This window comes from Sinocyclocheilus grahami, unplaced genomic scaffold, assembly GCF_001515645.1.
Source record: "Sinocyclocheilus grahami isolate Dianchi unplaced genomic scaffold, SAMN03320097.WGS_v1.1 scaffold1413.1, whole genome shotgun sequence".
NCBI classification, from domain to species: Eukaryota; Metazoa; Chordata; class Actinopteri; order Cypriniformes; family Cyprinidae; genus Sinocyclocheilus; species Sinocyclocheilus grahami.
In genome coordinates, this window is record NW_015506592.1 from 222,059 (window position 1) to 237,354 (window position 15,296).

The 15,296-nt window shown below is 37.6% G+C and overlaps 1 protein-coding gene across 1 annotated transcript; it reads left to right on the plus strand.

The window, feature by feature from the left end:
* The first annotated feature begins 3,249 nt into the window (after positions 1–3,249).
* On the plus strand, positions 3,250–4,446 carry LOC107570093 (fin bud initiation factor-like). Its single transcript, XM_016256293.1, has one exon. The coding sequence runs from the start codon at positions 3,352–3,354 to the stop codon at positions 4,006–4,008; it is 657 nt and encodes a 218-aa protein (XP_016111779.1). The 5' UTR covers positions 3,250–3,351; the 3' UTR covers positions 4,009–4,446.
* Positions 4,447–15,296: the final 10,850 nt, after the last annotated feature.

Consider the following 15,296-nt stretch of genomic DNA (forward strand, 5'->3'; position numbering starts at 1 on the left):
TCTATCTATCTATCTATCTATCTATCTATGTATGTATGTATGTATGTATGTATGTATGTATGTATGTATGTATGTATGTATGTATGTATGTATGTATCTATCTATCTATCTATGTATGTATGTATGTATGTATGTATGTATGTATGTATGTATGTATGTATGTATGTCTGTCTGTCTGTCTGTCTATCCATCCCTACTTACTAACATGCCATCAAAGAGAGGAAGAAGTTTCTGGGGGTTATCAGATGTTATTATGATATGATATGATATGATATGATATGATATGATATGATATGATATGATATGATATGATATGATATGATATGATATTATATTGGATATAAAGGATGGCAATGGTGACTGTCAAAAGATGTGTTATATTTTACTTGTGGTAACATTATAATGTGGTTCATTATTACTCTCACTGATGATGATTAACTGGTGGTGTGCTTTAGTTGTGTTTGTAATACTTTGTCATCCGTGAAACTCTCTGGTGTGTAGTTTATCCTGATACACACACTGCTGACAAAGTGGTTTAACAGAACAAAAAAACGGGGGAATAACACAAAGGCTGTTTTAGCTTTTTTATTTGACAGATGTGATCATGTTAAAAACTTTGGAAATTGATTCAAATCCATTTGCATTGAGGACCATCACATTGTATTATGGTGTGAATACAGGTAGTGGAAGCCCATTTGTTATGGCCATTTAACATATGAGTCAATACATGCAAAGCTGGCTAGATTACTTACAATTTGTAATCCATTACTGATTACAGATTAAATTTCCCAAACTGGGCTTAATGTAAGAACTGCAGTTGGTTTGTGAGTTGATAAAAAGCTAATAATTAATTAAATTGGATATAAAGGATGGCAATGGTGACTGTCAAAAGATGTGTTATATTTTACTTGTGGTAACGTTATAATGTGGTTCATTATTACTCTCACTGATGATGATTAACTGGTGGTGTGCTTTAGTTGTGTTTGTAATACTTTGTCATCCGTGAAACTCTCTGGTGTGTAGTTTATCCTGATACACACACTGCTGACAAAGTGGTTTAACAGAACAAAAAAAAGGGGGAATAACACAAAGGCTGTTTTAGCTTTTTTATTTGACAGATGTGATCATGTTAAAAACTTTGGAAATTGATTCAAAACCAATTTGCATTGAGGACCATCACATTGTATTATGGTGTGAATACAGGTAGTGGAAGCCCATTTGTTATGGCCATTTAACATATGAGTCAATACATGCAAAACTGGCTAGATTACTTACAATTTGTAGTCCATTACTGATTACAGATTAAATTTCCCAATCTGGGCTTAATGTAAGAACTGCAGTTGGTTTGTGAGTTGATAAAAAGCTAATAATTAATTAAATTAGGGCTGCACATTCAGTCGAATTTCTAATCACCATTACAATTATGGATGCCACAATAACGTAATTGTTCAAAGCGGCAATTAATTGCTTAAAGTCCACTTATGTTATTCTGCGTGCTTACAGTAAGATGTTTTTGCTCTCTTCAGGTTATCTTAAGGGTGTTTCCATTGTTTCAATTTTAGTTTTAGTATAACATTTTAATAACATGCTTTTTTTACTTTTTTATTTAAAGAAGAAACCAATCCAATGTAAAGTTAACATTTGAGGCTTAATACTATAGAAAAAGCAATACAAGTTTTTTTTCAGTTAAAGTGTTTTCAACTTGTTTATTTTCATCTAAAAATATGTCACGCGGTTGCTTTAAAAAATGGTATAAACATAATTCAATGTAAATTGTGACAATTTTAATTAATAATCGGGTAACACTTTATTTTCATAGTCCACTTTAGACATTCTGCTAACAGTAAGTAACTACATGTCAACAAGCAGTCATAGAGTATTAGTAGACTGTGTGCTTAATATCTTCTAACACTTTATTTTGATGGGTCCACAACATACAACATACTGACTATAAGAAACTTTGCAAGTATATGTCAACTTATTCTACTAACCCTAAACCTAACCTAACAGTCTACTCTGAGAGTTAGTTGACATGTAGTTGCAAATTAATGAGAATTAGTTGACATGTAGTTGCAAAGTTACTTATAGTTAGTATAATGTCTAAAGTGGACTATCAAAATAAAGTGTAACCACTAACCACTAATAAAAATGTCAAATAAATTATTTAAACACTTGAACACTAAAAATAGACATATTTAATTTGTTCAACTGCACATCAGTGTGGCCATTAAGTGACATCAAACTGTAAACATGCAAATGTATTGTTAAATTACTGAATTATTAACTTCTTCAGAGATATTTCAAGTAAATATATATATATATGTTTGGCTAATACTTCCAGAATCAACAGCTCAGGATGAAGGCATAGTGTTTCAGAGCCATACATCACAAGTGTTTAGTAACTTTCATTATTATTCGTTATATACATGGTCTAATTACTTTGAACGGGTGCTTTTTTCCCCCAAAATCAGAAGCATGGTTTTCAAACTTATTTTTTATATTTACATGACCATTCTATATTGTGGATATAGTGGAAGATAAATGGTATGCCACACAACAAGATTTTTGGAAAGGAAGAAAAGAAGAATTAGGGGGAGTCAATGAATGGTAAAGTGCAACACTTTCTGACGATTTGTTAATGTCTTTGTTTTTAATATATGATTCATAGGGAGTTCATGCTGATTAGTTGAACAAACTATTTTTTAGTGTATTTCATTATATTCAATGATAGTGTATATGTGACCATGCACCACAAAACCAGACCAGTTTGTTTTATTATTATTATTGAGACTTATACACCATCTGAAAGCTGAATAAATAAGCTTTCCATTGAATTATGGTTTGTTAGGATAGGACAACATTTGGCTGAGATTCAACTATCTGAAAATCTGGAATTTGAGGGTGAAACAAAAAATTAAAATAATACAAATATTGAGAAAATCGCCTTTGAATTTGTCAAAATGAAGTTCTTAGCAATGCATATTACTAATAAAAAAAATACGTTTTAATATATTTGTGGTAGGAAATTTACAAAATATCTTCATGGAACACGATCTTTACTTAATATCCTAATGATTTTTGGCAAAAAAGAAAAATCGATCATTTTGACCCATACAGTGTATTTTTGGCTATTGCTACAAATTGCTACTTATGACTGCTTTTGTAGTCCAGGGTCACATATTACAATGTTAGCTTATCAGTTAAAGTTATTACAGAGTGATACGCAGATACGCAAAAACGCTTCCAGTGGAGTTGTGAGTGATGTAATTTGACAGCGCGTAAAAGCGCGCTGGACTCAGATTACAGCCTCAGCGTTTCTCCTAGCGCGCATACTCATACTAGAGACTCCAGATGTGGACATCATCGCTGTCAGGTCAGTCAGACCTTCCGAGTGGACAGAAGCAATCTATCATGTTACCTTTCGCCCTTGGTCTGTGTTTATTGCCGCTCTGCGCTGCAGTCTACAAGGGCCCTTTGCTCCCTGAAATATCCAACGGGACTTTTCACCACTTCTTCGTCCCGGACGGTGATTACGAAGAGACCGAAGACCCTGAGAAATGCCAGATGCTCTTTAAATGGATCGACCGCAGACCGTGTCCGCTGGAGGAAGACCAGGACTCGATCATACGCGAGGATTTTATCATCATTAAACAACAGATAGAAGACGCGGCACGCGTTCTGGAGAGCCTCGGGAAGAGCGTTTCCTACGACCTGGACGGCGAGGACAGTTATGGGAAATACCTGAAGAGGGAGATCGTGCAAATCAACGAGGCTTTTACAAACGTGGAGAAATCTCTTCTGGAGCTGGAGACGAAATTCAAGCAAAGCCAGGATACCGAGCAAAGAGAGGAGAGCGAGTTCACCAATAACTTCATCAACCCCATGTATAATGTGAGGGACACTCTACAGGAAACTCTGGACATCTCGTCCGGACTCAAGGATAAGCAGGAGCTCATCTCTCTGATCATTCGGAGTCATGGATCCAGGTTAAGCCGGCTTAAAAATTAACACCTGAATGTTTAGACTCACAGACCTTCTGGACTACAGTCCGAGTTGGATTGTTTTTCCGAGGAATGTTAAACGTTAAAAGTGTGAAACTCTTGTTTGCTGGTTCCTTCAAAAAATGAAGCGCTTCAATAGCATTTTGAATTTCATACATTTGTTATATGTTCCTTTGGAGATTGAAAAAAAAGTAATTGAGGCTTTATTATGGAATCATCAGTGGTTTCTGGGTTTAAAACACTAGTGCAACAAATTCTTATTGGAATTTTTATTTAAAAAGTGTAAAATGTAAAGCCAATGCAGACGTACCAGCAAACCTGAAGCCATAAAAACCTTTAAATGTAAACATTTTCTGAGTAAATAAATACAAAGAAAACTTCTTTAATATAGAAAAGATTGTATGAATAATACCATTTTCCAATTTTTGTCTCTGGGCACGCATGCAAATAACTGTAGACCATCACAACCAAAATTACACTGAAGCATAAAACATATCCTAAACCACACATTAATAAGCTAAAACATTGCACCAAAATCACTGTGCTGTTGCTGCATGTTAATTTCTAACCAGAACAATGAAGTGCTTATAGATGTTTTCTACCCACAGTCTCCCGGGCTGGGACTGTTTTCTTTTTCTTCCTCACATTCAGAGTTTTATTCTTGCTGGAGGTTAAAGCTCAAGGAAAGAATGTCTTTACTAATGGTTTAGTGTTACCAGATCTGAGCCTGTTCAACAACATCTCATATGGATCCAGTTTCAGTGGTTTTGTTGCAAAAAGAGGAATAAACAACAAAAAGCAAATCATTCTTGATGGAAAAGAAGCTGTCTTTATCTGCCAACCAGAGCCGTATCGTTGAGGTTTGACTGATGTATTGGTTTTGTTAGCTTTCCAGTGAACATCCTTAGTGTTTAAAGTAAAATGATTTCAGATGCTCACCTCAGCTTTCATGTGCCAACTGCTATAAATCACACTGGGACTGTATGTTTGAGTGTATCTGAAGTTCCAGTGGCAAAATTTTTGTCACCAATTTTGTAAAATACATTTCTTCTTGATTCATTGGTTCATTCCATCATTTCTCTAGGTAATGGTTTTTCTTGGTCTTTTCTTGCTTTCAATTATGTTAATCATATTTTATTTTGAAATGTTCCCTTTTCTTTTAAATGGAAAATTCCTATCTTGTTCTCTTGTATTTGTTCATAGATTCTACCCTGAAATTGCATTCAGTCATCGTGCTTTCTCTGTCATTTGATGACTTAGGCCTACTTCATATATGTTCTATAAAGTAGACGTGCTAATCCCTGTCATTTACAAAAAGCACGACCCTTCTCCCCTGTGAATATTTTTTTTGGCTACTTTTAGGAATGCTGCCTATTTGAAAGTACTGCTTATAGTGCTTTTTGCTTTTTATATAGTATTCGGATGCTAAGTTTGACTCCAGAGTGCTGTACTAAATCACTCTCTATTCCCAATGTAGTGCACTGTATATATTCTACTGTGGGTCCACCATCCCGCAAAGTTTAGCTCCAACCCTAATCAAGCTCACCTGGAAAACTAACGGAAGTCTTCAAGATTACTTGGCAGAAATTAGAAGTTAACCCAGAAGTGGCCCACTCCTGGTCTAGCAAATACTAGTATTAGGGTTAGACAGGCACAACCGTGAGATATGTGGCAGACTCATAGTCCTGCAGTGTGAAATGTCTTTTTACTGGAAATGACATCGGCGATGACCTACAGCCAATGAGAGAGCTCGGGAAAGTTCAGTGGGAGGAGTCATAACAGATCTGCAACAGAACATCAGCAAGCAACCAATCTTTCCTTTATATACTCTTTTATTTATTTAAATTTTTTTCAAGGCACATGAGTTTACAAACTATTTGGATTGCAAGCTTTTTGCGGGCCACCGTTTTTGACAGGAATAAATCCATTCTCACGTCTCTTATTTCCCATATAAATTGTTGCGTGTTTTTGGTTGTAAAACGTAGTTTGTAGACCAGACAAAGTTGTTCGGTGTTTCGTCCAACTGAAAAGTGTAATATGTGACCCCCTGTCGCCAATCCGTTTTCAGTGTTGGAGTAACTAGTTACATGTAATGGAATTACAAATTGTAATGTAACTGTAATCTGTTACAGTTACTGAGGAAAAAAATGTGTAAGTAAATTACAGTTACTTATAGAAACAATTACAAAGGGGGTAACATCTGAATATTTTCACAAACAGATTTAATTGATTTTTTTCCCAAATTGCGTTGACTGGATGCTCTAAAATATGAGACACCAATGTTTCAGGAGTTTAGGACACATGCTTATTCAATAACTGTTTTATTTCCTATTTAGGTTAATGTATCTGTTTTATTATTATTTTTTTTTAAGATAACTGTTTTTTCCCCCAAGGCATTGTTAGATGCCAGTGTTTTGGATGGATGTAGTATGTCTGTGAAGGTATTTACATGACACACATAAATACCAACAGAACACAACAAGCTGATCATTGAATTCAACACATGCTTTCTAAATTCAGCCCAGGTGTTTCTAGTTTAACTCATTATTTTTGTATAAATATCCTCATAAGTATTCCCCTCGTCTGCTGTCGAACACGAAATGTTTCCTATAACAAGTTTATTAAGTTCATGAAAGGTTTTGTTAAAGTTTGTTCATGTCAGGTTTTCTGTAAAGCCATGCTTGGGTTCTTAATAGTGTATTTTGTTGGTGTTTGTTACATTCTCAGGAGCATTTATCACATGTCAGGAGCTCTAGCTACACCCATTTGTTTTAAATGATCTCGCTCATTTTGTGTATGTAATAATTCATTTTGTGTGTATAGACTTGTGAGGGCTAAATGTGCTCAAAATGATGAAACATGTTGAAAACATCCAGTTGATGTGCTTGTCACTGTTTGAAAGCCAAATCATGTTTTACTATAAATCGAATGATGTCAGCGGGTTTTTGTGAGCGATAGCTTTAGCGTATAGTTACTATCATTAGCTCCCAAGGCCAGTGTGTGTGTGTGTGTGTGTCTTCTGGAATCTGCTCTTGGTAAACAAACAGCAGCTGGTGCTCATCATAGCACCCCCACACCTACAACACACACACACTATATCAACACAGAACCATTTCTAGCTAAACTGTTAAGTGTGTCTTTCTTTCAGAATCTTCATCAGTCATTATCATATAAACAGCACATCTGCGTAGTGTTTAGTGCTGAACTCTAAAGTTACTCTGATATCTTCAGAGTGTTTTGATAGGGATTAAACACAGTTTTCAACGTACACTCAGGTTCTGGGAGTTTAATATAAAGCATCAGAATAGAAAGAGAAGTTTTTGGCTTCATATTGAGATCTTGCTGACCGTGGTAAAATTTGAGCACATTTTTAGGAGATTTCTTTTGATTACTGTTTTGTTTTGTTTTTTTATTCTCAGCAAAAGTCTCAATTTTATTCTCAGAAACAATTATTCTCATTTGTGATATTTCTTTCTCGTGGAGACATTGAACGGCTGAAAAGAGAAAGCGGTCTGAAGTTTGGAGTGCTGAGAGAGATTTGATCCTGACCGCCTTCTTCTTTGTGTGTCTCACCTCAGAGTCCCTTTCCCCCAGTGGGACCCCAGTCCAAACACAAGCCTTCCCCATCCAGCCTTCAGCCGCTCTGCACACCAGCTCCAAACCACAACCACTACCGCTTCATCATCCAGCTTATGGAGAATGAAACTTTTTATGTGAAGTTTAATGCATAAGTGCAATTTTATGAGCAGCACTGAAATTCCTCAGTGTGTGGCATAACATGTTTATGCTGACATGAATGATACCTCTCTCTCTCTCTCTCTATATATATATACAGAAATTTCTGCAATAAGTATTCATTTTCAATGCATGCTAAAATGTAGAGACTGGAAGCTTGAGAATGGGCTCTTTTGGCTTGGGACTGTGAGCAACACCTTAGCAACCAATTAGAGTACCCTAGAAACCATCTAGCAATGCCCAGGCAACCGCCCAGATCAATGAGGTGTCATGGCATTAACTTAACTAAAACTAAACTTAACTATTAACTAAATTGGCAAGAACCGCTCACATTTTCTTCACCAAATGTTTAGTCTAGATGAGTGGAAAAATAGAACAAATCAGAAACAGGAGGCAATGAATAAACAAACCCTTTGAGATTCCACCCGTGTGCTTTCAGTTTTATTCAGTTTTGAGTATCAGTGGACTCTTTTTGGGATCCAAATGAATTGTTCATGCTTGAAATTGTTGGTAGGGTCATTCTTTACCCTGTGTAAACATAACTTATTTTGTTTCATATTTTACACCCAATACCATATTTCACAGATTATCCTGCATTAGTAATGAATTCATGTTTATAGTCAGCTTCTGAAATTTTACTCAATAACAAAGCACACAAATGTTAAATAGGATAAGCTAAGCTAGTCATTTTAGTAAAAGAGCAGCAAAAATCACATAAAAATTAGTAGAAAAGAAAATATGTCTCAAATATTGCTTAGTTTAACATCACGTGGGTCACAGTAAACAACATTTTACTCAATGTTTTTTTTTAAAAAGACAACGAAAAAGTATTTCATGCGATATTTTGTACCGTATTTATAAAAAGCTGCATAAATCTACTGAACTAAGAGTTTCTCAAATCCATCTAAAGCTAGATCGTAAGACATCTGTGCAAACAGACGGATGTGGATTCTCTCGTTTCTGTTTCAGATTCCAGCGTACGGAGAAAGCGAGACGCTGTGTTAGCAAAGCGTGCTTGTGTTTTACTGAAACAGATACTCACATCCTGACCTGAAAAAACACCTGCGCATTCACAGCCATTACTCTGTCAATGGGAATAAAGGGAAATTGTCCTAAATTGTCCTGATTTTCCTTTAAAATATGGTCGTTTCGTGATGTTTCGGACACAAATATGGATAGGGAGAATTGATTTGGAAAAACTGAATGTTTACCACAGTAAAAGGACAGATCTACCCTACCTAGACGTGAACAGTGACTCATAGATGTGAACAAGACTTTTCAGACAACATTTTCCACAGTTTAGTCACAGACCACTAAAATAAAGCCGATTTTTGTGAATTGGCTCATATGAGGCATTTAAAATGATTCTTAAATATATTAACTATATGTAAAAGTTAAATAAACACTTTCATTGATATGTTAAAATAAATGCTGAGGTTCAAAAGTCCTGACTGACACTGAAAACATTCAATAAGAACTTTGCGAAAAAAGAGTTGTGCCACATGAAAAATGCACAGGTTTACTTTGCTGATCCGCTGCATATTGAAAATGTTCTTGGTCAAACAATATTCTTTGAATTAACTGTTTTTTAGTTTAGTTTGAATCAAAGGAATGCTTAGCTTGGATGAAGCAAATCTTCTGCCCAAAATCATGATGGATGTGGTTTGGAGAAGTCTCAGGAGCCCAAAATAAAGTTCATGACTTCTGTTCCAACAGGCAACGAAATACATTTACATTCAATCATAAACATTATCAATACTTGCAGGAACCCTTAAAAGGCTAATGTTTTTTATACATTTGTACAAAACATTGTAAAAAAAAAATGTGTTAGTCATTTAAATGTAATAAAAATCTTCAGACAAACCTAGCAAACAAGTTACTGTACCTTATACATAGTAAATATTATAATTAAAAGACAATTCAGTCAGTCTTACTGTGAATTATAAAAAATATATATAGATTTCACACTACGACTTTTGCCTCAATAAACTCCTAATTTGCTGCTTATTAATAGTTAGTAAGATAGTTGTTAAGTTTAGGTATTGTGTAGGATTAGGGATGTAGTATATGGTCTTGCAGAATATGTGCTTTATAAACACTAATAAACATCAAATATGTTAATAATAGGCATGCTAACTACTAGTTGATAGTTAGAATTGGTCCCTAAAGTGTTACCACAATAGAAGTATAAATTATGAATTGCCATATCATTTCTGGTAAAAAAAAATGTATATTGTATTTATTAATTCATAGTAAAATACTGCTAAAATAATCGGAACATTTAAAAGCACCAAATATATTTTAGTAGTTTGGGTTACATTTGTACAAAACATTGTAAAAAAAAAATGTGTTAGTCATTTAAATGTAATAAAAATCTTCAGACAAACCTAGCAAACAAGTTACTGTACCTTATACATAGTAAATATTATAATTAAAAGACAATTCAGTCAGTCTTACTGTGAATTATAAAAAAATATATAGATTTCACACTACGACTTTTGCCTCAATAAACTCCTAATTTGCTGCTTATTAATAGTTAGTAAGATAGTTGTTAAGTTTAGGTATTGTGTAGGATTAGGGATGTAGTATATGGTCTTGCAGAATATGTGCTTTATAAACACTAATAAACATCAAATATGTTAATAATAGGCATGCTAACTACTAGTTGATAGTTAGAATTGGTCCCTAAAGTGTTACCACAATAGAAGTATAAATTATGAATTGCCATATCATTTCTGGTAAAAAAAAAATTATATTGTATTTATTAATTCATAGTAAAATACTGCTAAAATAATCGGAACATTTAAAAGCACCAAATATATTTTAGTAGTTTGGGTAGGTTGGTATATCAACATTAAACACATTTTATTAATGGCTTTTCATGAAATCTTCTGTTAGTGTCTGAAGATGACAGACCGAAGGCTCGGAGAGCTCATTGTCTGATTGCAGACAACACGGTTGCGGTCCGGCAGTGCGTTCCAGGAGCGGTGTGTCTGCTGCAGTGCAGAGATTGTTTCCCCACTGAGTTTGCTGCACGCACTGAATCAAAGTGACAGCACATTGTTTGCGGTAAATATGAAAACGAAAATGTAGCAATTACACCATAAATGCATATAATTAAAGTCTACTGGGTTTCACAGTCAACAAATATGGCTTGTTGGCTGCCCATTTTCCAAAGTTGATATGATTCTTTAGGGTCTTAATGAAAAGTCTATAATATACTTTGCTTAAAATTTCTCAATGGTAGTGTAAAAACACCTTTTTTCCCTGTCGAAATCAGCTCTGTTTTCAGCAAGCCGTTTTAGTGCATGTCCCTTTAAATGCTAATGAGCTCTGCTCACCCTGCCCCTTTCTTCTGTGGGGTGATGAGCTGTTCTCATGATACTGTTCTTGCACGTTATAAGGAAAGGCCATTTACAAAGATTCATAAAAGAACCTTATACTCACTTCTTCTGTAGGTGTAGCTGGATCACGAATGATTCACGTGAACATAGATACATTTAGGTAGATAGACGCATTCCCTTCAAAAGCTAAAGTAATCCACTGCGAGTTCAGCGGCTCAGATGTCGGGAGTAAATGACGACTGTTATGTTCATTATTACATCCAACAACAGAACACCACAATCGCTTAGGAGTCATTCTTGTTTACATCTGCTCCGGCAGTGAAACAATGGCAGACAGCTCACTCAGGGTGGGTCTAAGGTAAAACGCTACAATCGTTGGAGGGGCCTGGGTCTGTGTGACGTCACACAGACAGGCATCTGAGATCGGCTTGATATGCGAAAGGGGAGATGATTTAACAAGATTTTAAAAAAATCTTTATCATTATAGGGTGGTTGTGTACACACACTGCCAACACAATTCAGTTCAAACATATTGTAAAAGTGAATGTCGCATCCGATGACCCCTTTAAAGGAAAAGAGCACTTATAGATAAAAAAAGGCAATAATAGATGGCACTCGTGGAGGTAGGAAAAAGTTCTTTATGAACCGCATGGATTGCTTGTAATAAAGATTTAAATGCAAAAGAAAAGGCAGTAGCGCTGACTGTTTCTGTCAGTGGTAAGTTTTAATTTAGAATGTTTTTGATAAAGTAGTTTAAATGTTTTGCCACTTGCTTAAGCAACTGAGTTGTGCTGTGTGTAAGCTATTGTGCAACAATTGCACGAGTGTAAAAACAAAAATGCACTGCATGATCGAACACTTAGGTGAGATAAGTATATATTTTTGAAAAATCTCTTAAAAATTCTCCCTTCCACCCCTCAAATTAAAAAAAAATCTCTCACAAGAGTCACCTATAAGAGGGAAATTCCCCCCATTTTCAAAAATAAAATTCAGGCCCTGAATAAATGTCTAAAAATCCTGATTGGAGTATTACTATAAATAATTCTACATGATAAAAATAAGTCTCTAAAAAGATTGGTATCGGTGATAGTATCAGCAAATACTGCTTTCTCAAAAATCCTGATCGGAGCACCCCTTCTATATTGTTTTAATGCAATGTGAGGAAGATAGTTTGAGTAGCAAAAGACTATCCAAGGATCACAGCTGGATAATTGCAGAAAATAGTTTAGTCTTGGGGTCAGAATGCCTTATAATGGGCAGCGGTTGTCAGTCCTGTGTTCCGAGTTTTGTGTTTTCCTCCCCCACGTACTTTCTATGACCCAGTTTTCCCTCATGTGCAATTATGTTTATTGCTTCCAGGAGTTTCTCGTCATCCCCTCGTCAAGTCTTGTGTATTTAAAGTGTTTCCTGTTCTTAGTTCCTCGTTCGGTATTGAATGTCGTCTTTCCCCGCTACGTTTGATTTCCTGGTTCCTCGAATATTATTAAAGTCTTTGTGTTTGAAGTCAACTCGTCTTCTCATTCCTCGCTCCGTGCTCCTCACAGTAGCGGATTGGGACAGAATACCGGACCAAAACAGTAAGCGTTGCTCCCTCTCCCCGTGTTTGTTTTGGAAACAGCCGCACGCTTCATTGCCATAGCCCGTAGGGATCTTGCCTTCATCCAGTATGCCTGGGAGTTCTGCGGGCTCGCCGCGGCGACAGCATTGGATGATGCCACCATCAACTCTCTGTTCTGGCATGGGGTCAATTACCATCGCCCCGTGGACCCCCCACGGGACTAAGCTGGAGGGAAGGGATCCGAAGTCTAGCCCGCTGGCCGTTCCGAAGTCAAGCCCGCCAGCCACGGCACTCAACCCGCCGGCCGTTCCGAAGTCAAGCCCGCCGGCCGCACCGATGTCAAGCCCACCGGCCGTGCTGTTCACCCTGAACCAAAGGAGGAGGATGTGGAGGAAAAGACTGATCTCAGCCCTCATCCAAGCCCCAGAGCTCACTCCAGTGTCGGCTCCAGCCCCAGATCTCGCTCCAGTGTGGGCTCCAGCCCCCGAATACAGCCCAAAGAGGGATCCAGTTCCTGAGTTTAACCCACGGAGGGCTCCTGTTCCTGAGATTAGCCCACGGAGGGCTCCTGTTCCTGAGTTTAGCCCACAGAGGGCTCCTGTCCCCGAGTTTAGCCCAGAGAGTGCTCCAGTCCCCGAGTCTAATCCAGAGAGGGTCCCAGTCCCCGAGTTTAGCCCAGAGAGGTCTCCAGTCCCCGAGTTTAGCCCAGAGAGACTGCCTGATCCCGGAACGGGTACAGCTCTGGAGGCCTGCTGTCCCGTGTCTGTCCTGAGGGGCCTCCAGAGTGCCCACCCCCCCTCCCCGTTGGATGTTGTGGGGCGCGTGGACGCGCCTTCCGGGAAGGGGGAGTAATGTCAGTCCTGTGTTCCGTGTTTTGTGTTTTCCTCCCCCACGTGCTTTCCATGACCCAGTTTTCCCTCATGTGCAATTATGTTTATTGCTCCCAGGTCATCCCCTCATCATGTCTTGTGTATTTAAATGTATCTGGTTTCAATCTGGGTTCTTTTCTTTTCAGTTTAAGTCAGTTTTTTTCTGTTTCCTGATCTTAGTTCCTCGTCCGGTCAGAGGGCTCCTGTCCCCGAGTTTAGCCCAGAGAGTGCTCCAGTCCCCGAGTCTAACCCAGAGAGGGTCCCAGTCCCCGAGTCTACCCCAGAGAGGGCTCTAGTCCCAGAGTCTAGCCCAGAGAGGGCTCTAGTCCCAGAGTCTAGCCCAGAGAGGTTTCCAGTCCCCGAGTTTAGCCCAGAGAGGTCTCCAGTCCCCGAGTTTAGGCCACAGAGGGTTCCAGTCCCCGAGTTTAGCCCAGAGAGGGTTCAAGTCCACGGTGCAATTATGTTTATTGCTCCCAGGTCATCCCCTCATCATGTCTTGTGTATTTAAATGTATCTGGTTTCAATCTGGGTTCTTTTCTTTTCAGTTTAAGTCAGTTTTTTTCTGTTTCCTGATCTTAGTTCCTCGTCCGGTATTGAATGTCGTCTTTCCCCGCTACGTGTGATTTCTTGGTTCCTCGAATATTATTAAAGTCTCGTGTTTGAAGTCATCTCCTCGTTCTGTGCTCCTCACAGTAGCGGATTGTGACAGTGGTTGGATTTTCCAACAGAACAATGATTCAAAAGGACCATAAAATCAACACAAAAATCATCAGGAAATATAGGAGAGACTTGTAGCTGTTAAATTAGCAAAATTAGGTTGCAAAAACTATTGAGTAAAAGGGTGCCAAAAAACGGTCATATCTACCAAGGGTGCCAATAATTTTGATATATAAAGACTGGAAACACAATGTTAATCTGAAGTTAAACCTGCTTCCTGGTAGGTTTAATTTAAGCATCAATTTAGTCCTGAAGTATGTCTAGTCTTCCTCCAGGAAATCAGCCTTTTAAATTCTTGACTAAGACTAGACTAAGATAGGGCTGGACGATATGGCCAAAATTTATATCACAATATATTTCTTAATTTTGGTCGATACAATATACAGTGTTCCCACAGGTCATGGATTTTTTTTGTCCAAGTCATGGAATATCAGGGATTTTTGTTTGTCAACTCCATTCAGTACTCACGCACTGTGTTCTGTGTAAACAGCATGCACAGACAGCTGCGACTCTGACACGCGCGAGCCATGAATTGAGTTTCTCTCAGCATCTTTCTTGCGCCTGAATGGGCAAATACATACAAAAGTATAAAAATACCCGTCTTGGCAAGTAACTTTGTAGCTTTAACAATGATAAGCTTCAAGCAGATTTAGATTTGCTGTAATAGGTAAAATATTTAGAGTTCTGCAATAATATAGCTGAAGCATCAAATAATAAGGCAGGGCTCCAGACTGCAACCTTTTTTTGATGCGACTCAATTTTTTCAGCGGTGCATGGCGCTGGTGTGACCACCGCATTTCCTAATCATAAGCGTTGCCATTTCTATTGCATATGAGAAACTTCAAACGTTGTTTCTGTGAATCTCGCCAAGACATATTTTTCAGTAATGTACTTTATAGGGAGATTGCGCACTCTGGGGAGGTGCATCTTATGCACGTGCTTTGCAAATGTCAGTCAGCGCAATCAGCATGGGTTTAAAAATCATTTGCAACAATAGACTTATAACTTGTGGTGAGAAGCAGCAGCAGTCGTCCAGAAGTGAGCACAAGGTACTCCTCTCAGAAAACGTACA